Below are 24,168 nucleotides of genomic sequence, written 5' to 3' on the forward strand. Positions count from 1 at the left end.
TGCCCAGGGAGGTGGTTGAGGCCCCATCCCTGGAGATATTCAAGGGGAGGCTGGAGAGGGTTGTGAACAACCTGATCTAGTTGGGGATGTCCCTGCAGAGGGGGTTGGACTAGTGATAGGACTGGGAGGAATGGAGCAAAACTATAAATGGGTACATTCAGATTGGATGTTAGGAAGAAGTTGTTTGCCAGGAGGGTGGTGAGAGACTGGAAGAGGTTGCTCACCCATGGCACTGCCTCATCCAGTTTCTTTTTAAATGCTTCCAGGGCTGGTGACTCCATCCCTGGGCAGCACCTTCCAATGGCAAACCTCTTTCTGTGAAGATTTTCTTCCTCACATCCACTCTAAACCTTCCCTGGCACAGCTTGAGACTGTGTCCTCTTGTTCTGGTGCTGGTTGCCTGGGAGAAGAGACCAACCTCCACCTGGCTACAACCTCCCTTCAGGTAGTTGTAGGGAGCTGTAAGGTCTCCCCTGAGCCTCCTCTTCTCCATGTTGAACAATCCCATTCCAACCCCCTGCCATGGGCAGGGGCACCTCACACATCCATCCTGGCCCTAAGAACCTCCAAGGATGAGGCCTCTAGCACCTCCCACTGAGAGAGACACCAGGCAGGCTTTGGCTGGATATGTTAAGAAGCTTGTTTGCTAGCACTGACCTATTGTACGCTCTGCTTAAGAGCATGTCAGTAGAAATGTACCCAACGGGAGTGTGACAAGCACTGCATTAGGAAAAGCACGTCGGGTTACTGTGTAACGCCAGAAGCGACTTGGCAAGAAAGGTCTGGGCCTGGAAACATCTGGCCGTGGATTTGTATAGCTGCCACCCTCTGGTCACTTCTCAGCACTGCAACTCATGAGAGAGATGCTGCCCCTCGCTGCTCAGTGCTGCCACTCTGTGGTTACTTGTCTTCACTGCAAGTCAAGGGAGAGATGCTGCCCCTCGCTGCTCAGTGCTGCCCCTGTGGTTACTTGTCTTCACTGCAAGTCATGAGAGAGATGCTGCCCCTCGCTGCTCAGTACTGCCACCGTGTGGTTACTTGTCTTCACTGCAAGTCATGAGAGAGAGGCTGCCCCTCGCTGCTCAGTGCTCTCGCCCTGTGGTTAGTTGTCAGCACTGCAATTCATAAGGCATAGACTGCCCCCTCGCTGCTCAGTGCTGCCACCCTGTGGTTACTTGTCAGCACTGCAAGTCATGAGAGAGATGCTGCCCCTCACTGCTCAGTGCTGCCACCCTGTGGTTACATGTCAGCACAGCAGCTCCATGGGAACGTGGGCTGCGCCCTCGCTCCTCAGTGCTACCACCCTATGGTTGCTTGTGAGCACTGCAGTTCTGTAGGGACGTGTGCTTCCCCCCCTCACTTCTCAGAGCGGCCACCCTGTGGTTACTTGTCAGAACTGCAGTTCTTTAGTGATGCATAACGCCCCCATATGCTGCCACCCTGTGGTTACTTCTCAGCACTGCAGATCTCTAGGCATGTGTGCCATCCTTTCATTGCTCAGTGCTGCCGTCCTGTGGTTACTTGTCAGCACTGCAGTGCTCTAGGGACGCGCTGCACCCTTACTGCTCAGAGATGCCTCCTTGTGCTTACTTGTTAGTCCTGTAGTTCTCTAGGGACGTGTGCCTCTCTCTCAGGTGCTGTCTCCCTGTGGTTACTTATCAACATTGCAGTTCCATGGGAACATGTGCTGCCCCCCTCATTGCTCCGTGCTGCCACCCTGTGGTTGTTTGACAACACTGCAATTCTTTATGCAGTGCTGTCATGCTGTGGTTTCTTGTCAGCACAGTAGCGCTCGAGCATTGTGTGCTGTCTGCTCAGTGCAGCCACACTGTGGTTGGTTGTCAGCACTGCAGTTCTACAGGGACGTGTGCTGTCCCCTCACTGCTCAGTGCTGCCACACTATGGTTGTCAACAATGCAGTTCTATAGGGGCCTGGGCCGTGCCCTTACTGCTCAGTGCTGCCACACTGTGGTTACTTGTCAGTACCGCAGTGCTCTAGGGATGCGTGCAGCCCCAACAGTGCTGCTCCCTGGGTGGTTACTTTTCAGAGTGCAGTTCTATAAGGGTGTGTGCTGACACAGAGTTCTCTAGGGATGTGTGCTGAACCCACATTGCTCAGTGCTGCCACCCTGTGGTTAATTGTCCGCACTACAGTTCTATAGGCACATGTGCCAGCCCCACACTGCTCAGTGCTGCCGCCCCATGGTTCCTTATCAGCACTGTAGTTCTCTAGGGACATGTGCCGCCCCTCACTGTGCTGACACCCTGTGGTTGTCACTACTGCAGTTCTACAGGGACATCTGCCATCCCCTCATTGCTCAGTGCTGCCACCCTGTGGTTACTTTTCAGCACTGCAGTTCTATGGGGATGTGTGCTGCCCCCTAATTACTCAGTCCTGCCCCTCCTGTGGTTATCAGCACTGCAGTTCTATAAGGATATGAGCCAACACCACACTGCTCAGTGCTGCTACCCTGTGGTTACCTGTCAGCACTGCACTGCTCTAGAGACGTGTTCCACCCCCACAGTGCTGCCACCCTGTGAGTACTTGTCAGCACTTCAGTTCCATGGAGACGTGTGACATCCCCTCACTGCTCAGTGCTGCTGCCACATGAGCCTGCAGTGTGCCCAGGCAGCCAGAAGGGCCAATGGCATCCTGGCCTGCATCAGGAACAGTGTGGCCAGCAGGAGCAGGGAGGTCATTCTGCCCCTGTACACTGCACTGGTTAGGCCACACCTCGAGTCCTGTGTCCAGTTCTGGGCCCCTCAGTTTAGGAAGGAGGTTGACTTGCTGGAATGTGTCCAGAAGAGCAACAAAGTTGGTGAGGGGTTTGGAGCACAGCCCTGTGAGGAGAGGCTGAGGGAGCTGGGATTGCTCAGCCTGGAAAAGAGGAGACTCAGGGGTGACCTTATTGCTCTCTACAACTACCTGAAGGGAGGTTGTGGACAGGCAGAGGTTGGTCTCTTCTCCCAGGCAGCCAGCACCAGAACAAGAGGACACAGTCTCAGGCTGTGCCAGGGGAGGTTCAGGTTGGATGTTAGGAAGAAGTTCTACACAGAGAGAGTGATTGCCCATTGGAATGGGCTGCCTGGGGAGGTGGTGGAGTCACCATCATTGGAAGTGTTCAGAAGGAGACTTGCTGGGGTGCTTGGTGCCATGGGTTAGCTGTTTGGGTGGGTTGGATTGGTTGATGGGTTGGACACGATGATCCTGAAGATCTCTTCCAACCTGGTTTGGTTTATTCTAAATAAAGGTTTTTTTATTCTACTTCAGTTGCCTGGGGAAGTGTACCTCACCTCCTCATTACTGCTCAGTACTGACAATCTGTGCTTTCCTGTCAGCACTGCAGTTCTTTAGGGACATGTGCTGCCTCCTTGTGGCTCAGTGCTGCCCCCCTGTGGGTATTTGCAATGCAGCTCTATAGAGAAGTGTGCTGAACCCTCACTGCTAAGTGCTGCCTGTCATTACTTGTCAGCACTACAGTTCTCTAGGTACATGCTGCTCCCTCCCTGCTCAGTGCTACCACCCTGTGGTTGCTTGCCAGCACTGCAGTTCTCTAGGGACATGTGCTGCCCCCTCACTGCTCCGTGCTGCCACCCTGTGGTTACTTGTCAGCATTGCTCAGAATTAACTAAGTTTTTGGGTCTGGTTAAGTCTTTGGTGTGGTTAAGATTAACCTGCAGGATTGTGGTCTTCAATGGAAGCCAAAGCAGGAAGGATGAAGCCTCGGATGGAGACAAGGGATGTCATGGGGAAAAAGCATGGCCAGTGAGGCAAATCACAGGCCTGAAGCCAGGTAACAACTGTGACACGCTCTTAAGGCTCTTGTTGGGAGTGGGAGGCTACTGAGCCTCCAGGAGCCACCAGTGCAGCCACTGTGGCATTCCTTGATCTCTTCAGAGGTGAGCCCTGGTCACAAAGCAGGGGGTAAAAACAACCCAAAGCTTGCTTATCTCAGCATTTTTATTAAACAGTGCAGTTCTACACCAGGCTCTGGTGATCCCCTGAGCAGTCTAAGGATCCTGGGATGCGATGCTGCTGTGCCACCAGGCTGCACCAACCCTTGCCCTTGCAGAAGCAGTGACCAGGAGAAGCACAGCATCCCCCTCCTGCCATCATCCCAGCCAAGCTGGGAGGTAACCAAGAGCAGGCCTCAGGTATTACAGGATCCTACCCCCAGACTGATCAGCAAAGCCCTGCTCTCAAGGCTGTGCCCCTTCCTTCCATGTGTTGTTCAGGCCCCATGAGTGATGGGGGATGACCACTGATGAGTCTGCACCAGCGTGAGGCTTCTGACAGGGTTGAAGCTGAGCTCCTCTCTGCCTCAGGCTGTCTTCTGCTGAGCTTCCAGGAACAGGATGGCAGCAGGAGGCTGGGCTCTGAGGGTACAGGCACCCTCCTAGGAGTGGAGCAGCCCTTCCACAAGGTGCTTAAGGGAATGTGCCACTGTGGCCAAGCTGCTTGTGTTCAGGCACATGTGAGCCAGCCCTGCTCCTCCTGCCTTGCTACCACTGATGAAGGAGTGTGCTGGCTGGGAGGTCACCTGCTCCTGGGTGGCCCGAGACACTGAGAGGGCCTTTCAAAGAGCATAACACAGCCTGAGGAGCTGCCCTCAAACAGTGCAAAGCAGCAGGGCTGCACCAGGGCCTGCCCTTGTGATCAGTGCTCACACTCAGCACTGAGGAAGGGTCTTAGGGGGTCAGCTCCCTAAGGGCTGCAAACCAGCACAGCATCACCTGAGGGTGGCCAAACTAATTCCCCCCTTGCAGGCAGCTGGTCTGCTTGTTGAACCTGGGGCAGCTTTTGCAGTTGTGTGGATGGGTGGTTGCACACCAAACTACAACAACCAGGAGCAAGGCAAGCAAGTGACTCAAATGATCCAGGCTGAGGAAAGCTTCTAAACCAAAGCCTGTAAACAACATCGACACAGGTAAGAGGTGAACCACTCACACAGCTCAGTGCAGTGCAGTTCTTTCCCCATGCTGCTGCTGGTGGCCTGGCACCACCTCACACCTCTCATGTTCAAACAGCACTTTAAACAGAGCTGGCAACAAAATGACCTTGGGAAGCTGAACAGAAGAGCCCACAGCAGCAAGCATGCTCAGCTCACTTCCAGACTGGAGTACTCCATGAGATATCAATGGCCTTTTGCAGGCTTTAACATGAGACAGCAAATAAGCACCAAAGCCAGTGGGTTATTTCTCTGTCACTGGGGTGGGAAGGCAGGGAAGAGCTCTAGTTAAGCCTTTGCCTTGCAAGCAGACAGGTGGAAATTCAGGAGGAGGCTTTGAGGTGGCAACTCCAGCTGTGCCACTTGCAGTGTGTCACCAAAAGAACACAACAGGGCTGCACAATCACCACCTCCACCCCACGGGGACCAGCTCAGCTACTGAACTGCCTTATATGCAACACTTACAAGCAACCTGCAGGGCAACAGGATCAGGTTTTCATCTTTTGTTTGACCAAAGACATCTAAATTCAGGCTTGTCTCCGTTGCACCCTGGGACAGGACAAGGGGTAGTGGATATAAACTACAGCACAGGAGCCTCCCCCTCAACATGGGAGGAACTTCTTCACTGTGAGGCTCACAGAGCACTGGAAGAGGCTGCCCAGAGAGGTTGTGGAGTCTCCTTCTCTGGAGCCTTTCCATCCCTGTTTGGATGTGTTGCTGTGTGACCTGTGCTGGATTCTGTGGTCCTGCTCTGGCAGGGGGGTTGGGCTCGATGATCTATGGAGGTCCCTTCCAACCCCTAACATCCTGTGTGATCCTGTGAAACTCCTGCAACTGTTTTGCCAGCACACAAACCAAAACAAACAGCAGCAAAAGTAAATGGCTCAAGGGAAAACTCTCTCCCAGGAAATGGGGCACAGGAAATAGCAACATTCTACAGCCACCACCAAAATACTGAACCCTTCCTCCGTGCCCCCACCTGCAGCCCTGTGTTAAGAGACACCAGCAACACCTGCATGCTGTCTTGTGAGCTGAAAGGATGCAATGAAAGGCCTAGAAATGTTAAGAGAACTCAGCATGCCCTCGTGGTGGGGGGGGAGGGGTTGGGTTTATGTTCAGTTAGGTGAACAACAAAGGGGGTTGGTTGGAAGAAGGAGAAAGCAGCTCTGAGGCTCTTTTCCAAGCATGGAAGGAAAAGGGCAGGAAACTGCCAGACTCAGAGTTCAAAAGCAGGGAACTTTGCCTTGGTTGGTACCAGCAGGTCAGCAAGGAAGTAAATTGTTCCAGCCATTCCTGGGGAGAGGAAAACACAGAGTGGTTCAGACAGAATCCCTTTGGGCACTCCTGTTTCATCGCTTGCCCTGGGGGGTTAATGAGCCAGCAAGACACACGACAGGAAAATGTTTCCTGGGGAATCTAGTTAACTTCCAAGGTCTCCCAGGCACTGTAGGTGCTTCAGTGGGATAAAAGCATCCTGAAGCTCATTAAGTGTTGAAATCATAAGGGAAACCTCAGGGTGGCCCTTCCCCACTCCAGCTCCCTCCTTTGCTCTTCCCCTGGGGATATGCTGAACAAAGCCTGGGCCCCTGTGTCGCTGCTGCCTCAGACCCTCCTTGAGGGGACTGCCCTTGCTCCTTGGCCTACAGCAAAGCCAAGGAAGAACACCAGCTGAGGAAGTGGCTCCTTCAGCAACACCTGCTGCTGGCCACAGAGTGCCACAGGGGCTACCAAGGCCTACAAAAGCAGCTCCACATGCTGCTCCTTGCTCACCTTTGGAATGGAACTGGAAAGCCCATGAAGGGCTTCAGTCCTTACAAACCCACAGGCAAGAGACAGATGACCTGAGAAGCCAGGCTACAGATTAGCAAAAGGCAGGCTTTGGCCTGCAGCCATTAAGGAATTCCCCTGGAGACCTGTGTGCAGGAGGTCCAAGAGGATGAGAGGCTCCAGCTACGGCACCAGCCTGTGCTGTGAGAATGAGTAACCAACAGCGAATCCAATTTTCTTCCCATCCTCTCCACTGAGCTTTGCAAAGGCTTCGGTGGAGCAGCTATTTGCTCTCCCATGGGGCTGGGCTGGCTCAGATCCAGGGGCAAAACACAAGCCTAGAGATGGAGGTTACCTTCAAAGAGAGAGAAGGGAGTGTCTGGAGTCCGGCACCCGTGCTGGCCGTAGCTTAAACACCACTCTGCAAACTGAGGAAAGAGAGCATGACAAGTGTCCTGGGTGTGTTAAAGGCAGACCTCAGAAGCACCCCAACCACTTTCATAGTATCACAGTACCAGTCAGGGCTGGAAGGGACCACAAGGATCATCCAGTTCCAACCCCCCTGCCATGGGCAGGGACACCCCACAATACACCAGGCTGGCCACAGCCTCATCCAGCCTGGGCTTAAACACCTCCAGGGACAGGGCCCCAACCACCTCCCTGGACAACCCATTCCAGGGCTTCACCACTCTCATGGGGAAGAACTTCCTCCTCACCTCCAGCCTCAATCTCCCCATCTCCAGCTTCATTCCATTCCCCCTAGTCCTAGCACTACCTGAGATCCTGAGCAGTCCCTCCCCAGCCTTCCTGTAGCCCCCTTCAGATACTGGAAGGCGACAATGAGGTCACCTGGGAGCCTTCTCTTCTCCAGCCTGAACAGCCCCAACTCCTTCAGTCTGTCTCCAGAGCAGAGCAGCTCCAGCCCTCTGATCATCCTCGTGGTCCTTTTCTGGACACCTTCCAGCACCTCCACATCCCTCTTGCCATAGGGGCTCCAGAACTGGAGGCAGTACTCCAGGTGGGGTCTCAGCAGAACTGAGCAGAGGGGGAGGATCACCTCCCTTGCCCTGCTGGCCACACTTCTCCTGATGCAGCCCAGGAGCTGATTGGCTTTGTGGGCTGCAAGTGCACACTGAGAGCTCCTATTGAGCTTCTCCTCCACCAGCACCCCCAAGTCTCTCTCCTCAGGGCTGCTTTCCAGCCAGTCCCTGCCCAGCCTGGATTTGTGCCTGGGATTGCCCGACTCAGATGCATTATCCCTGGCAGAGCAATGCTTCTGCAGGCTAGTCCTGCTCTGCAGGCTGTCAAACAAGTTCTGCACCAGGAGGGTGGTGGAACATTGGAACAGGTTGCTCAGGGAAGTGGTGGAGGCCCTGTCCCTGGAGATGGCTTGACCTGGAGGGGGCTACAGGAAGGCTGCAGAGAGACTGTTTGCAAAGGCCTGCAGGGACAAGACCAGGGGCAATGGCTTCAAAGTAGAGCAGAGCAGATTTAGATTGGATGTGAGGAAGAAGTTCTGCACCATGAGGGTGGTGGAACACTGGAACAGGTTGCCCAGGGAGGTGGTTGAGGCCCCATCCCTGGAGATATTCAAGGTGAGGCTGGAGAGGGCTCTGGGCAGCCTAATCTAGTTGGGGATGTCCCTGCTGACTGCACTGGGACTGGATGAGCTTTGGAGGTCCCTTCCATCCCAGCCCATTAAAGAGCAACTGCTGAAGGACTGTTCTGGTGGAGACAGTCAGTTCTAGCTGCAGCTGAGCCACATTAGCAATTGACTTTCAAAGTCAAGGGCGGTGACATACAAGGCAGAAGTGAATCATGCCCACTGCCTTCCTCATGCAGGCTCTTACCTTGCAGGCCCTGTAGAGGTACTTCATGTTCTGAGTCAGGTTGTAGAGCACTAGGAAGCCATAAGCATTGCCTGCTGTCCCATGGCACAGCCCATAGCCTTTCTTCAGTAAGCCATGCTGCCAGATGACTTCTGCACACTGCAGGGCATCATTCAGGTACTGTGGCTCCCCAAAGACCTGCAGAGACACCAAGTATGGCCCCTTGCTGAGGGGATTTCCTCTGCACAAAGGGCATCCCTGTGTGAATGGGGAGGCTTGGCATCATTAGCTTGTGTCCTGCTGAAATCTTACTGCTGTGACTTTGCTGTCCAGTTTGAAGGAGGATCAGAGGATGTTAGAGGTTGGAAGGGACCTCCAAAGATCCTCAGGTCCTGCCAGAGCAGGACCATGGAATCCAGCACAGGTCACACAGGAACACATCCAGACAGGGATGGAAAGGCTCCAGAGAAGGAGACTCTGCAACCTTTCTGGGCAGCCTGCTCCAGTGCTCTGTGAGCCTCACAGTGAAAGTTCCTCCTCCTGTTGAGGTGGAACCTCCTGTGCTGTAGTTTCCATCCACTGCCCCTTGTCCTATCCCAGGGTGCAACTGAGCAGAGGCTGTCCCTGTCCCTTCGCTCCTGACCCCCAGCCCTCAGATATTGACAGCTATTGATCAGATCCCCTCTCAGCCTTCTCCTCTCCAGACTAAACAGCCCCAGGGCTCCCAGGATGGGTTTGATGTGCTGAATGGAGCTGCCAGCCCAAGGCTTTGCCCACAGCCAGCTGCCACCACCACTCAGCTGCAATTTCCCTATCAGGCAGCGGTGCCTCCGGCTTGCTTTGACTGCACTGAGCCACCCTACTCTCTCAAGTGTGTGGGGGTGGGGGGCAACAGAATCTTCTTCATTTTGGGGTCCCCAAAGAGCCTTTGCAAGATTTGTGGTACCTTGTAGGCCTGGACAAGCATGTAGACAACACCAGGTGCCCCATGGCACCAGTGGACGAGCAGGTCCCTGGTGTCGCCAAGGCAGGGCGGGAAGTTGCCGGAGGGGAACTTGAGGCTGCAGACGTAGTCCACGCTGGCTTTGACTGTGTTGTGCAGCTTCACTTGGCTCACTCCAAGGCCAGGCTAGGAGAGAGAAGGCATTAAAAGCAGGGAGAATTCCCATTCTATCTGGCCCTCACAGGCCCAAGAGCTGCCTGAAAGGAAGAAACAAAGCCAGCTGTGGCTGCCTTCCCTCCCGCTCCGTGCGAATGAAGTGATTTCTTCTTGTCACATCACAAACACCTACTTGGGCCCCCAGGCTTCACTGCCCTTTGCCAGGGACTTCACAGGCTCACAGGATGTTAATGGCTGGGGGGAACCTCTGGAGATCATCAAGTCCAACCCTAAACCATAGCCCCAAGCACCACATCCAAACCTCCTTCAAACACATCCAGCCTTGGGGACTCCACCACCTCCCTGGGCAGCACATTCCAAGCCCTGACCATTCCTGAGGGGAAAAAATTCTTCCTGCTGTCCAGTCTGAAGCTGCCCTGCTGCAGCTTGAGGCTCTTCCCTCTTCTTCTATGGCTAATGAGCTGTGAGAAGAGACCAGCACCAACCAACCTCTCTACAATGCCCTTTCATTTACTTATAGATAGCAATGAGGTCTCCCCTCAGCCTCCTCTGCTTCACACTAACCATCCCCAGCTCCTTCAGTTGCTCTCCATCAGATTTCTTCTCCAGGCCCTTCCCAGCTTCCTTGCCCTCCTCTGCCCTGGCTCCAGCACCTCCACATCTCTCATCTTGAGGTGCCCAAACTGGACCCAGCACTCGAGGTGTGGCCTCCCCAGAGCTGAGTACAATGATCCCAGATTGCTCCAAGTAACCACCTCAGAAAACACAGGAAGCCCACAGACACCACCCACTGGGGATTACTTTGTGAGCAGTTAAAACAAGAAGGAGGAGCTCAGGCCCAGCTGACCTACAGGCCTCCAGGATGTGAAGCTGCTGGTGTAACACAGGTCACACTGCTCTACAGAGCTCCTGAGAGATGGGAAATTCACACTCAGACTTGGAGAAAGCTTTTAGAAGTGGGGATGCATGATGCACTGCCAAAAGCAAGCCCATCAGGCAGGGGATCTTGCCAGGCCTGATATCATAGAATTGTCAGGGCTGGAAGGGACCTCAGGGATCAGCCAGTTCCAACCCCCCTGCCATGGCCAGGGACACCTCACACTACAGCAGCTTGCTCACAGCCACATCCAGCCTGGCCTGAAAAACCTCCAGGCATGAGGCTTCCACCACCTCCCTGGGCAACCTCTGCCAGGCTCTCACCACCCTCATGGGGAACAACTTCCTAACATCCAATCTCAATCTACCCTCTTCTAGTTTTGCTCCATTTCTCCCAGTCCTATCACTCCCTGACACCCTCAAGAGTCCCTCCCCAGCTTTCCTGTAGTCCCCTGCAGATACTGGAAGGCCACAATTAGGTCTCCTCAGAGCCTTCTCCTCTCCAGACTGAACCCCAACTCTCTCAGTCTGTCTCCACAGCAGAGCAGCTCCAGCCCTCTGCTCATCCTCATGGCCCTTCTCTGGACACCTTCCAGCACCTCCAGATCCTTCCTGCAATAGAGGCTCCAGAACTGGACACAGAGCTCCAGCTGTGGTCTCAGCAGAGTGGAGCAGAGGGGGAGAATCCCCTCCCTGGCCCTGCTGGCCACACTTCTCTTGCTGCAGCCCAGGCTCTGCTTGGCTCTCTGGGCTGCAAGTGCTCACTGCTGGCTCCTGTTGAGCTTCTCCTCCCCCAGCACCCCCAAGGCCTTTTCTTCAGGGCTGCTCTCAAGCCAGACCCTGCCCAGCCTCTATTGGTGCCTGGGATTGCCCCAACCCAGGATGCAGGACCAGATGCATCACCAAGAGCCAATTCAAAGCAGTAAGAAACAGCTGCTGAAGACAGCCCATCTCCAGTGCCCCTTACCTGCATCAGGTAGTAGTAAATCCCAGCCAAGCCATGGGCTGCCCCTACATAGTACTCCTGGTACCACTCATACATCAGAGGGCTTTTCCCTGTGAAGTTCCTCCTTTTGGCCAAGCTCTCTCCTGAGGCCACAACTGCTTCACACACCTGTGGACAGGAATAAATGCAAGTCAGGGAAATGTTTCTCTCTTGGACACAGAACAAGAGTTGTTTCTCTGCCCAAGCAGGAGTAGAGAGTGAAAAAAATGGCAGCTCAGGACAGCCTGTGGATTTACATGGATGGGGTGGTGCTCTGTCCCTGTGCAAGAAGGGCAGCAGGGAGGCCAGGATGCTGTTTCTCTTGTTGCCAGGGCTCTCTACATCTGGCTTTGATTTTCACAGAATCTCAGAACCACTCAGGTTGGAAAAGAGCCTCAGCATCACCAAGTCCAACCCAGAGCCCTACTCTACAAGGATCACCCCTAAACCACAGCCCCAAGCACCACATCCAAAACACCTTCAAACACATCCAGCCTTGGGGGCTCCACCGCCCCCCTGGGCAGCACATTCCAAGCCCTGACCACTCTTGGTGGGAAAAAATTCTTCCTCTTGTCCAGTCTGAGCCTGCCCTGCTGCAGCTTGAGGCTCTTCCCTCTTCTTCTATGGCTAATGACCTGTGAGAAGAGACCAGCACCAAGCTCTCCACAACCTCCTTTCAGGGAGCTGTAGAGAGCCAGGAGGTCTCCCCTCAGCCTCCTCTGCTTCACACTAACCATCCCCAGCTCCTTCAGTTGCTCTTCATCAGATTTCTTCTCCAGGCCCTTCCCAGCTTCCTTGCCCTCCTCTGCCCTGGCTCCAGCACCTCCACATCTCTCTTGCATTGAGGTGCCCAAAACTGGACACAGCACTCGAGGTGTGGCCTCCCCAGAGCTGAGTGCCAGGGGACAATCCCCTCCCTGCTGCTGCTGGACACAGCATTGCTGATCCCAGCCAGGATGCCTTTGGCTTTCTTGGCCACCTGGGCACACTGCTGGCTCCTACTCAGTTGCTACCTGCCCAACGATGAGCTGCATGGGCAGAGACAGCTAGGGAAGCAGCAGAAGCCACAGTACCTGCTGAATGTGACTCTGAGGGATCTTCTCCTCTCCAAAGTGCCTGTTGACAAAGGTCAGAGCGTAGAGGTAGCCGACGCGCCCGTACAGCAGCTCGTCCGGCACCCGAGGGTCCAGCTTGTGCAGGTGGAGCAAGCTACCAAGACAAAAGCACAGCAGGCAGATCAGAGAACACTCCAGGCCTTTGCAACCAAGCAGTCAGGCTGGAGCTCAAACACCCTGATTTGTTCCTTCTTCTTGCCTGTGCCATGGGAGATGTTAGGCCAGCCTCAGGGTCACAGGATCAGAGGATGTTAGGGGTTGGAAGGCACCTCTGGAGATCTTCCAGTCCAACCCCCTGCCAGAGCAGGACCAGAGAATCCAGCACAGGTCACACAGCAACACATCCAGACAGGGCTCCAGGCTCTGGGACCCTCACAGTGAGGAAGTTCCTCCTCATGTTGAGCTGGAACCTCCTGTGCTGTAGTTGTCCTATCCCAGGGTGCAACTGAGCAGAGCCTGTCCCCTCCCTCTTGACCCCCAGCCCTCAGCTATTGATAGACATTGATCAGCTCCCCTCTCAGTCTTCTCCTCTCCACACTAAACAGCCCCAGGGCTCTCAGCCTCTCCTCACCAGGGAGGGCTCCAGTCCCTTCAGCATCCTTGCAGCCCTCCCTTGGACTCTCTCCAGCAGATCCCTGTCCCTCCTGAACTGGGGAGCCCAGAACTGGATGCAATATTCCAGGGGAGGTCTCAGCAGGGCAGAGTAGAGGTGGAGGAGAACCTCCCTGGATCTGCTGGACACACTCCTCTCAATGCACCCCAGGATCCCATTGGCCTTCTTGGCCACCAGGGCACATTGCTGTCCCCTGCACAACTTGCTGTCCACCAGCACTCCCAGGTCCTTCTCCACAGGGCTGCTCTCCAGCAGATCCCCTCCATGCCTGCACTGCTGCAGTTTATTCTTCCTTCCCAGCTGCAGGACTCTGGCAGCAGGCTTCAGCCCAGAAGCGCCGAGCGAGAGGGCTGCTGGAGTTAGGCATTTTCTTTGCCATCTTTCTGTTATCCTGTTGCAAGGTTAGTGACATTCCTGTAGTGTCACCAGAGGCTGGCAGCTCTTCATGCTGGGGCTTTGCAGCTCAATGCATTCTGCATCCATTTCTCTCCTTTACTTTGCTACCTGTCACACCTCCCACAAGGCTGCGCGACCTCCCCCGGCAGAGCAGCAGGCAGGGGTGGGACTGCTTCTGGCTTTATTCCTCTCTTCACTCCTGAGACAGCACTCAGAAAGATGCCATCACTTTCACAATACCAAGGTGAGTGGCTTCAAGGCTGCCCCCTCAGTTGTTTCCTGCTGCAGGTGCAACAGGGAGAGGGCTAAGAAACCAGCCAGGAGAGCTGTGTGTGTGCAGGGCTTCCCTGTCACCGTGGCGTGAGCAGCAGTGCCCCGGCAGCCTTTGCTCCTGGGCAGAACGATGCTGCAAAGGGGAGAAGCAACCAAATGTCTACAGCACCCTTGGAGGAGCCAGAGGATGCTGGCCTGTGACTCACCACAGCACAAAATCTTCCCTTGGCACTGGACTCAAAGCATGCAGGGATACTGAAGGAGAAAGGAGAGAGCAGCGGCTCTCCTGCGGGCAGCCTAATGAAGTGGAGCCTTGACATAAGCCTCCCCTTAATGTGAAAGGTAAACAGCCCCAAGGGAGAAAAGAGCTATGCAGACAAGACAATGTGGGGGCCACTGTGAGCTCTGGGAAAAGAGAAAAGAAAGTATGAAAAGCCATGGCTTGTGCTGAATAAAGGTTGCTGATGCAAAAGCTCCGAGGTGTCTCTGTGTGTTTTCTCTCTGGGCCAGCCTGGTACCCAACAGCATGGCCAGGGTAACTGCTGAGGGAATTGGTGGCAGAGGACGGACAGGAGGCAGCTTCCTTTGAGAACCTATGCTCAGGTGACTGCCTGGTGGGTGTGGGGCAGGCTGTGGATGTGGTCTCCCTGGAATTTAGCAAGGCCTTTGACACCATCCCCCACAGCAAACTGCTGGCCAAGCTGTCAGCCCCTGGCTTGGATAGCAGCACTCTGAGCTGGGCTAGGAACTGGCTGGAGGCTGAGCCCAGAGAGTGGTGGTGAATGGTGCCACAGCCAGCTGGCAGCCAGGCACCAGTGGTGTGCCCCAGGGATCAGTGCTGGGCCCTGTGCTCTTTAACATCTTCATTGATGATCTGGATGAGGGCATTGAGTCAGTTATCAGCAAGTTTGCAGATGACACCAAGCTGGGGGCAGGAGTTGATCTGTCAGAGGGTAGGAGAGCTCTGCAGAGGGACCTCGACAGGCTGGACAGAGGGGCAGAGTCCAACAGGATGGCATTCAACAAGTCCAAGTGCTGCCCTTTGGCCACACCAACCCCATGCAAAGCTACAGGCTGGGGTCAGAGTGGCTGAGAGCAGCCAGGCAGAGAGGGACCTGGGGGTGCTGGTGGATGGCAGCTGAACATGAGCCAGCAGTGTGCCCAGGGGGCCAAGAAGGCCAATGGCATCCTGGCCTGGATCAAGAATAGCACTGGTTAGGCCACACCTTGAGTTCTGTGTCCAGTTCTGGGCCCCTCAATTTAAGAAGGACATTGAGACACTTGAGAAGGGCAACAAAGCTGGGGAGGGGTCTGGAGCACAGCCCTGTGAGGAGAGGCTGAGGGAGCTGGGGCTGTTTAGCATGGAGAAGAGGAGGCTCAGGGGAGACCTCATTGCTCTCTACAACTCCCTGAAGGGAGGTTGTAGACAGGCAGAGGTTGGTCTCTTCTCCCAGGCACCCAGCACCAGAACAAGAGGACACAGTCTCAAGCTGCACCAGGGGAGGTTTAGGCTGGATGTTAGGAAGAAATTCTTCCCAGAAAGAGAGCTTGGCCATTGGGATGTGCTGCCCAGGGAGGTGGTGGAGTCACCATCCCTGGATGGGTTTAAGAGGAGACTGGATGGGGTGCTTTGTGCCATGGTTTAGTAGTCACGAGGTGTTGGGTGACAGGTTGGACTCGATGATCTTTGAGGCCTCTTCCAACCTTATTGATTCTATGAATCTATGGTGTTTCTTTCTGCCTCCTCTCAGAGGCACAGAGAAACCAACCTGCAAGGCTCTGCCCCTGTGGTGCCATTAGATGGCAGTGCAGAATTAAGCATCAGTGCCCATCCTTGCTGGAGGCTGCAGGCAGGAGAGGAGGGATGTGGGGAGGGGAAAGCTGCTGCAAGAGAACATCGGCTCAGGATTTTTCACAACTAGGAGCTTTTGCATCTGCAGCTGGCCAGTACTTATGGACAGATTTAGTTCCCTTTCTGTCAGCAAAGACAGTGAGATTCACCAATTTGACACAGGATTAAGCAAAACCCAAACCACTGATGAATCTTTCAAGAATAAAGAGTTCTGTTTTCAGATTGACCATAGCATAGGGGAAGGCTGGAGCACCTCCCCTGTGAGGACAGGCTGAGAGAGTTGGGGCTGTTCACACAGGAGAAGAGAAGGCTCTGGAGAGACCTTAGAGCAGCCTTCCAGTACTTGAAGGGAGCTACAGGAGAGCTAGGGAGGGACTTTTCACAGGGAGCTTGACAGGACATGGGGAAATGGCTTTATGCTGGAAGAAGGAAGATTTAGGCTGGATATGACAAAAAAATTCAAGGCAGTGAGGATGGTGAGACTCTGGCAGAGGTTGCCCAGGGAGGCTGTGGCTGCCCCCTCCCTGGAGGTGTTGAAGGCCAGGCTGGATGGGGCCTAGAGCAACCTGGGCTGGTGGAAGGTTGTCCCTGCCCACAGCAGTGGAGCTGGAAATAGATATCTTTAAGGTCCTCTCTAACATAAACCACACGGTGGGCAGGGACTGGCTTGAGAGCAGCCCTGGAGAAAAGGCCTTGGGGGTGCTGGGGGAGGAGAAGCTCAACAGGAGCCAGCAGGGAGCACTTGCAGCCCAGAGAGCCAAGCAGAGCCTGGGCTGCAGCAAGAGAAGTGTGGCCAGCAGGGCCAGGGAGGGGATTCTCCCCCTCTGCTCCACTCTGCTGAGACCACAGCTGCAGCTCTGGGGCCAGTTCTGGAGCCTCTATTCCAGGAAGGATCTGGAGGTGCTGGAAGGTGTCCAGAGAAGGGCCATGAGGATGAGCAGAGGGCTGGAGCTGCTCTGCTCTGGAGACAGACTGAGAGAGTTGGGGTTGTCCAGTCTGGAGAAGAGAAGGCTCCAAGGAGACCTTCTTGTGGCCTTCCAGCATCTGAAGGGGGCTACAGGAAAGCTGGGGAGGGACTTTTGAGGGTGTCAGGGAGTGAGAGAACAGGGGGTGGGGGGAATGGAGCAAAACTAGAAATGGTTAGATTGAGATTGGATGTTAGGCAGAAGTTGTTCCCCATGAGGGTGGTGAGAGACTGGCAGAGGTTGCCCAGGGAGGTGGTGGAAGCCTCATCCCTGGAGGTTTTTCAGGCCAGGCTGGATGTGGCTGTGAGCAAGCTGCTGTAGTGTGAGGTGTCCCTGCCCATGGCAGGGGGTTGGAACTGGCTGACCCTTGAGGTCCCTTCCAACCCTGACAGTTCTGTGACTCTATGATTCTGAGCTAACCACACAAACCAGCTGCCACTGTCAGTTAAGGGAGCAGGACCTTGGCATCCAAACCCTGCAGGCACCTCTGATTCCCACACCTCAGGCTTTTTTAATTGGTATTATGTATCACTTGCTGATGGCTCTTTGAGGACACTCAGTGCTATTCTGAAGTGTCAGGCTTTTTGTCCTGGCTTTGTGCTGACCACACATAAAGGGAATAAATCTTTGCAGGGCTGTTTTTCCCTCACCTTCTCAAAGCTGCTCTCCCTCAAGCCTGCAAATGCAGCTCCTCTAGGTTTTTTATTCCTTCCCCTTCCCCTGCTGCACAGTGACCTGACTGCAGGACACTTTGTTTGTCCTCTCTTTTTCTTGAGCACCCAACAAAAATACATTTTGCAAACAGCTGAGGAAAAGGCAGGAAATAGAAGTAAATGAATCAGAACCAGCTGCATTCAGCAGCTGAAAAGGATGCTGCCAATCCTAGCTCCAACAAATAGCAAGTGGAAAGGAGTGACAGAATTAACCTAATAATTCCAACCCCATTTCTGCTCTTCAGCAACATGGCTTCAGAGCTAAAATTAAGGGTTTGGGGAAAAAAAATACCACCAAAAAAAGATGGGAAAAAAAAATTACCACAACTCAGCTTCTGTGGTTCTTAAACATTTACACAATCACAGAATGCTCTGGCTTGGAAAGGACCTCCAAAGGTCATCCACTCTAACCCCTCTGCAGTCAGCAGGGACATCCCCAACTAGATCAGGCTGCCCACAGCCCTCTCCAGCCTCACCTTGAATATCTCCAGGGATGGAGCCTCAACCACCTCCCTGGGCAACCTGTTCCAGTGTTCCACCACCCTCATGGTGCAGAACTTCTTCCTCACATCCAATCTCAATCTGCTCTGCTCTACTTGAAGCCATTGCCCCTGGTCCTGTCCCTGCAGGCCTTTGCAAACAGTCTCTCTGCAGCCTTCTTGTAGCCCCCTTCAGGTCCTGGCAGGTTGCTCTTAGGTCTCCCTGGAGCCTTCTCTTCTGCAGGCTGAACACCCCCAGCTCCCTCAGCCTGTCCTCACTGCAGAGCTGCTCCAACCCCCTGAGCATTCTCATGGCCTCATCTGGACCTGCTCCATCAGGTCCATGTCCTTGCTGTGTTGAGGGCTCCAGAGCTGGATGCAGTACTCCAGCTGAGGTCTCAACAGAGCAGAGCAGAGTGGCAGAATCACCTCTCTCCATCTCTGACCACACTGCTTTGGATGCAGCCCAGGCAGCCCTTGGCCCTCTGTGCTGCAAGCTCACACTGGCAGTTTTAACTCCCTGTGCTTACCAGCACTATGTTAAAGCCTGCCAGCTGACCACTATCCTTGCTCCCCAACCTGCAGGCTGTTAGGCACTTGTCCTCAACCTGTATCTTTCCCCAGGGCACAAGAGGTTTGTGCTGCCTTGCTGAACTCTCTCTCATGCAAGGCTGCAAGAAACCATGTTCAGTCTTGGTGGAGAGCAGATGGTGCAAGCCCAGGGCAGCTCTGTGAGCAAGAGGAAGGTTAGGGCAAAGACACAAGCAAGGGGTTTACCGAGTGATGCAGTCCTCTGCCTGCTTGTGGCTCTGCAGCTTGTGGTAGACAACAGCAGCCACTGCCAGGGGCCCAGCATCTCCACACAAGAAGGTGATGGATCGTCTTGTCAGGCAGCTCAGGCTCTTCTTCACGTACTCGTGGGCCACCTGAAGGTAGGATGGGTCTCCATACACATCATGCAGGTGCAAATACAGCAAAGCAATGCCTGCAAAAGGAACACACAGCTTGCACCCAGCAGGAAAAGTTCACCCTGCCCACCACGTGCCCTGCCTCTTTGAGTGGGCCTCAAAGCCTGGCCCTCAGCACATGGGGGAGCTGGGGGAGAGAAGCTCAGCAGGAGCCAGCAGTGAGCACTTGCAGCCCACAGAGCCAAGCAGAGCCTGGGCTGCAGCAAGAGAAGTGTGGCCAGCAGGGCCAGGGAGGGGAATCTCCCCCTCTGCTCCACTCTGCTGAGACCACACCCGGAGCACTGTGTCCAGTTCTGGAGCCTCTGTTCCAGGAAGGATCTGGAGGTGCTGGAAGGTGTCCAGAGAAGGGCCATGAGGATGAGCAGAGGGCTGGAGCTGCTCTGCTGTGGAGACAGACTGAGAGTGTTGGGGTTGTTCAGTCTGGAGAGGAGAAGGCTCCAGGAAGACCTTTTTGTGGCCTTCCAGCATCTGAAGGGGGCTACAGGAAAGCTGGGGAGGGACTTTTGAGGGTGTCAGGGAGTGATAGGACTGGGGGGAATGGATCCAAGGTAGAGCTGGGTAGATTGGACATTAGGAAGAAGTTCTTCCCCATGAGGGTGGTGAGAGACTGGCAGAGGTTGCCCAGGGAGGTGGTGGAAGCCTCATCCCTGGAGGTTTTTCAGGCCAGGCTGGATGTGGCTGTGAGCAAGCTGCTGTAGTGTGAGGTGTCCCTGCCCATGGCAGGGGGCTTGGGACTGGCTGATCCTTGAGGTCCCTTCCAGCCCTGACACTTCTGTGATTCTCTGAGTCTACTGCTTGGGATGGAGCAGATCACATCTGGACTGTACCTAATTTAATAAACCTAAGTGTCCTTCTCCAAAAACCTGACAATTCTGTGATTCTATGTGTCTGAAAAGTGCCACTTTTAAGCACCCCTTTGATCTCAAAGGCATCCTCAGACATGCACTGAAGCAAGCTATGGGCCTGCATCACTCTGAGGAAAGCTCATTTCTCCCCTTACCAGTAACCATTTAAAGAGGACTCAGGTCCTACATTTAAGCCTATTTTAACTGGGCCAACCTCTGCAGATTTTGATGTGGTAAGGTGAAAAGGGGGGGGGGGGGGCAGCAAGCTGCAAAACTCCTTCTCATGGCACTGAGGACAGTTTTACATGGAGGCTGTTTTCTCATTCTGCCTGGGCAATCTGCACAGCTCTGTGCTACAGACACTTCAATTCCACATGTAGAGAGTGAGGGCAGATTGCCATTTCCTTCTCAGGCTATTAGCTCTCAGCTCAGTGTCAGGATTTCCAGAGGGAGCTCAGCTGCAGAGCGCCATCACTCAAGGCTGGAAGGCTGTGGATATGAAGCCCATCTTTAAAGGGGAGCCCTCTTCCAACTGGCAAATGTCAAGTGGCTCTCCTTGATTTATTCAGCACCTAGCACAGCTCCCAGGCTTTAATAGGCCTGAGAGCTGGCTGAGCACAACTTGCCCTCTTGATTTATCAGCTTTAATATACAACTTTCTGCTTTTATAAGTAGCTTCTATTCCCACTGCCATCATACCACCCTAATTGGGTGCACAACTACCCTGCTAAGATGAAAGCTAGGGATGAATTCTTAGAAAGCCAATGTCTCAGCCTTCTTTTCCTCTGACTTCCTTGCCTCTTCTCCTTTAAATCATTTCTCACCTCCTTGCCTCCCAGCCCCAAGCACCTCTGGAGAAGACTCCAAACCACCACTGCCCTGTAGTAAAGGATGGAAGGGGTGAGCTGCATCCCTAAATCATTTGGTTTTCTTCATTCTTTAAAACAGAGTATAAAGCAGATTTTCTCAACTCCTTCCTCAAGGAATTCATCCTCCCAAGCATTCCCCTCCCAGCCCACTGCATGCTCTGTTGCTATTTGTGAGCCCAAAGAGAAGGAAGGGCAGCGCAGGAGGGCAGGTCCATGTACAACATTTACAGATGTAAATAGAGTGATACCAAGCAGAGTTATCTGGGTAGGGGAATGAGGGCACTATCAGCAGGGTGCAGATGACACCAAGCTGAGTGGTGCTGTCAATGCCCCAGAGGGACAGGATGGCATCCAGAGGGACCTGGACAGGCTGCAGAGGTGGTGCCCAGGGGAACCTCATGAGGCTCAACAAGAGCAAGTGCAGGGTTCTGCACCTGGGCTGGAACAATCCTCACTGTCAATGCAGGCTGGGGGAGGAGGGGATAGAAAGCAGCCCTGAGGAGAAGGACTTGGGGGTGCTGGTGGGGGAGAAGCTGGACAGGAGCAGGCAGGGTGAGCTTGCAGCACAGAAGGCCAAGGGCAGCCTGGGCTGCATCCAAAGCAGCATTGGCAGCAGAGCCAGAGAGGTGATCCTGACACTTTGCTCTGCTCTGCTGAGACCTCACCTGCAGTGCCGTGTGCAGGTCTGGAGCCCTCAACACAGGAAGGACATGGACCTGAGGGAGAGGGTCCAGAGGAGGCCATGAAAATGCTCAGGGGGGTGGAGCAGCTCTGCTCTGCCCCAGGCTGAGGGAGCTGGGGGTGTTCAGTCTGCAGAAGAGAAGGCTCCAGGCAGACCTAAGAGCAACCTGCCAGGACCTGAAGGGGGCTACAAGAAGGCTGCAGAGAGACTGTTTGCAAAGGCCTGCAGGGACAGGACCAGGGGCAATGGCTTCAAGTAGAGCAGAGCAGATTGAGATTGGATGTGAGGAAGAAGTTCTGCACCATGAGGGTGGTGGAACACTGGAACAGGTTGCCCAGGGAGGTGGTTGAGGCTCCATCCCTGGAGATATTCAAGGTGAGGCTGGAGAGGGCTGTGGGCAGCCTGATCTAGTTGGGGATGTCCCTGCTGACTGCAGAGGGGTTGGACTGGATGACCTCTGGAGCTCCCTGCAAACCCAGACCATGCTGTGAGTCTACAATATCCTACACTGAGCTGTGTGCCAAGCTCCAGGCAGTGCAGGCTGGAGAGAAGAGTTTGCACTGGATGAGGCTGGCTCAGCTGGGCGGTTTTGCTGTGCAGAAGCTATGCCACAGCTCCAGCTCACTCTCTCTCCACCAATACCTTCCTAAGCCCACCTGACTGGGTGGGGTTTGCTGACTGGCAGGGGCTTTGCTTGGCAGGCTTGAGGTGCTATAAACACATAGCACCATCAGGCAAAGGGGGCTGGGGAAGCAGTGGAGCTGCTCCACTTCTGAGTGCCCTGAAGCTCTGTGTGCATGGTCCCAGCTGGAAATGTGACCTATTTTTGTGACCTCTGAGTGAGACTCTCAGTTTTGTTTCCAGCACAACTGCCAGGCAGTGGCTGCCTGTGGCCTGCTACTCCAATAGATGGCTTTGGTCTGGTTACTATTGGACCTTCCTCTGTTACTTCAAGACTTCAATTTTTCACTCAATAGAATCACAGAATTGTCAGGGTTGGAAGGGACCTCAAGGATCAGCCAGTTCCAAACCTCCCTGCCATGGCCAGGGACACCTCACACTACAGCAGCTTGCTCACAGCCACATCCAGCCTGGCCTGAAAAACCTCCAGGCATGAGGCTTCCACCACCTCCCTGGGCAACCTCTGCCAGTGTCTCACCACCCTTGTGGGGAAGAACTTCTTCCTAACATCCAATCTGAATCTGTCCATTGCTAGTTTTGCTCCATTCCCCCCCATTCCTATCACTCCCTGACACCCTCAAAAGTCCCTCCCCAGCTTTCCTGCAGCCCCCTTCAGATACTGGAAGGCCACAAGAAGGTCTCTTTGGAGCCTTCTCTTCTCCACACTGAAAAGCCCCAACTCCCTCAGTCTGTCTTCATAGGAGACATGCTGCAGCACTTACCCTCTGCAGTGTAAGACCTGCTACAGAGCCACAATGGAGAATGCATCAGACACCACTTGATGGTCCAGAGCTGCAGAGACCACGTGCTGCTGACAGCACAGCCTTGAGCAGGGCTCTTGTGACTGAAACTGCCATCTCCAGTGTGCAGGGCACCAGTACCCTGGAGTGTTCATGCCCAAGGTGCTTGCTCACTGCAGGGAATCCGGAGGGAAAAATCGTTTCTGCATGTCCCTCCTGCAGCCTGGTTAACATCTTCAGTAGGACAGCAAACACCACCCCCTCCTTTCACTGGCCTGTAGGTGCAGAGGGGCCTTTGCAGTAGAGATTTCTTTTGAGCAGGGCAGAGGAGGAGACTTGAATGGACACAGACTGGACATGGAATTGTTTGCACCAGTTGGCTAGTGATGACTTCCCAGCACATTAGGGGTTGGAAGGGATCTCTGGAGATCTTCCAGTCCAACCCCCCTGCCAGAGCAGGACCATAGAATCCAGCACAGGTCACACAGGAACACATCCAGACAGGGATGGAAAGGCTTCAGAGAAGGAGACTCCACAACCTCTCTGGGCAGCCTGCTCCAGGGCTCTGTCAGCCTCACAGTGAAGAAGTTCCTCCTCATGTTGAGCTGGAACCTCCTGTGCTGTAGTTTCCATTCATTGTCCCTTGTCCTGTCCCAGGGCACAAGTGAGCAGAGCCTGTCCCTGTCCCTTCCTTCCTGACCCCCAGTCCTCAGATATTGATAGACATTGATCAGATCCCCTCTCAGTCTTTTCCTCTCCACACTAAACAGCCCCAGGGCTCTCAGCCTCTCCTCACCAGGCAGGGCTCCAGTCCCTTCAGCACCCTTGGGAACCCTCCCTTGGACTCTCTCCAGCAGATCCCTGTCCCTCCTGAACTGGGGAGCCCAGAACTGGATGCAATATTCCAGGTGAGGTCTCAGCAGGGCAGAGTAGAGGTGGAGGAGAACCTCCCTGGATCTGCTGGACACACTCCTCTCAATGCACCCCAGGATCCCATTGGCCCCCAGGGCACATCGCTGTCCCATGCAGAACTTGCTGCCCACCAGCACTGCCAGGTCCTTCTCCCCAGGGCTGCTCTCCAGCAGATCCCCTCCCAACCTGGACTGCTGCAGTTTATTCTTCCTCCCCAGCTGCAGGACTCTGCACTTCTCCTTGTTGAACCTCATTAGGTTCCTGTGTGCCCAGCTCTCAGTCTGTCCCAGTCTCTGAATGGCCTCACAGCCTTCAGGTCTCTCAGCCAAGCCTCCCAGTTTGGTGTCATCACAAACCTGCTGAGCAGACTCAGTCTGTCTGTCCCCTCATCAATGTCATTGATGAAGCTGTTGAACAGGACAGGACCCAGTGCTGGGGCACTCCACTGGTTACAGCTCTCCAGCTGGACTTGGCACCATTGTCCACCACTGACTTCAGCAACCACTGCTTTCAACAGAGCTTTGATCAGTGGAGGTCCT

The 24,168-nt window shown here is 54.4% G+C and overlaps 1 protein-coding gene across 2 annotated transcripts in view; it reads right to left on the minus strand.

Annotated features, from left to right (window-relative positions):
- The window catches only part of LANCL1 (LanC like glutathione S-transferase 1), a 29,957-nt gene that overhangs the window by 943 nt on the left and 4,846 nt on the right, over nucleotides 1-24,168 (minus strand). The window contains exons 3-9 of one of the 2 annotated variants that reach the window (XM_068160752.1): nucleotides 18,710-18,917; nucleotides 12,600-12,735; nucleotides 11,509-11,655; nucleotides 9,492-9,674; nucleotides 8,567-8,743; nucleotides 7,072-7,144; nucleotides 3,948-6,242 (exon numbers count right to left, since the gene is read on the minus strand). In XM_068160752.1, coding sequence (XP_068016853.1) covers nucleotides 6,166-6,242; nucleotides 7,072-7,144; nucleotides 8,567-8,743; nucleotides 9,492-9,674; nucleotides 11,509-11,655; nucleotides 12,600-12,735; nucleotides 18,710-18,917 — 1,001 coding nt within the window. In that variant the 3' untranslated portion in view covers nucleotides 3,948-6,165. Of the gene's footprint in view, nucleotides 1-3,947; nucleotides 6,243-7,071; nucleotides 7,145-8,566; nucleotides 8,744-9,491; nucleotides 9,675-11,508; nucleotides 11,656-12,599; nucleotides 12,736-18,709; nucleotides 18,918-24,168 lie in introns of those variants that run through there. The other variant, XM_068160753.1, reaches the window with a different exon arrangement.

This window comes from Melanerpes formicivorus, unplaced genomic scaffold (genome assembly GCF_026170545.1).
Source record: "Melanerpes formicivorus ecotype bairdi unplaced genomic scaffold, bMelFor1.0.p_v2 SCAF_52, whole genome shotgun sequence".
NCBI lineage: Eukaryota > Metazoa > Chordata > Aves > Piciformes > Picidae > Melanerpes > Melanerpes formicivorus.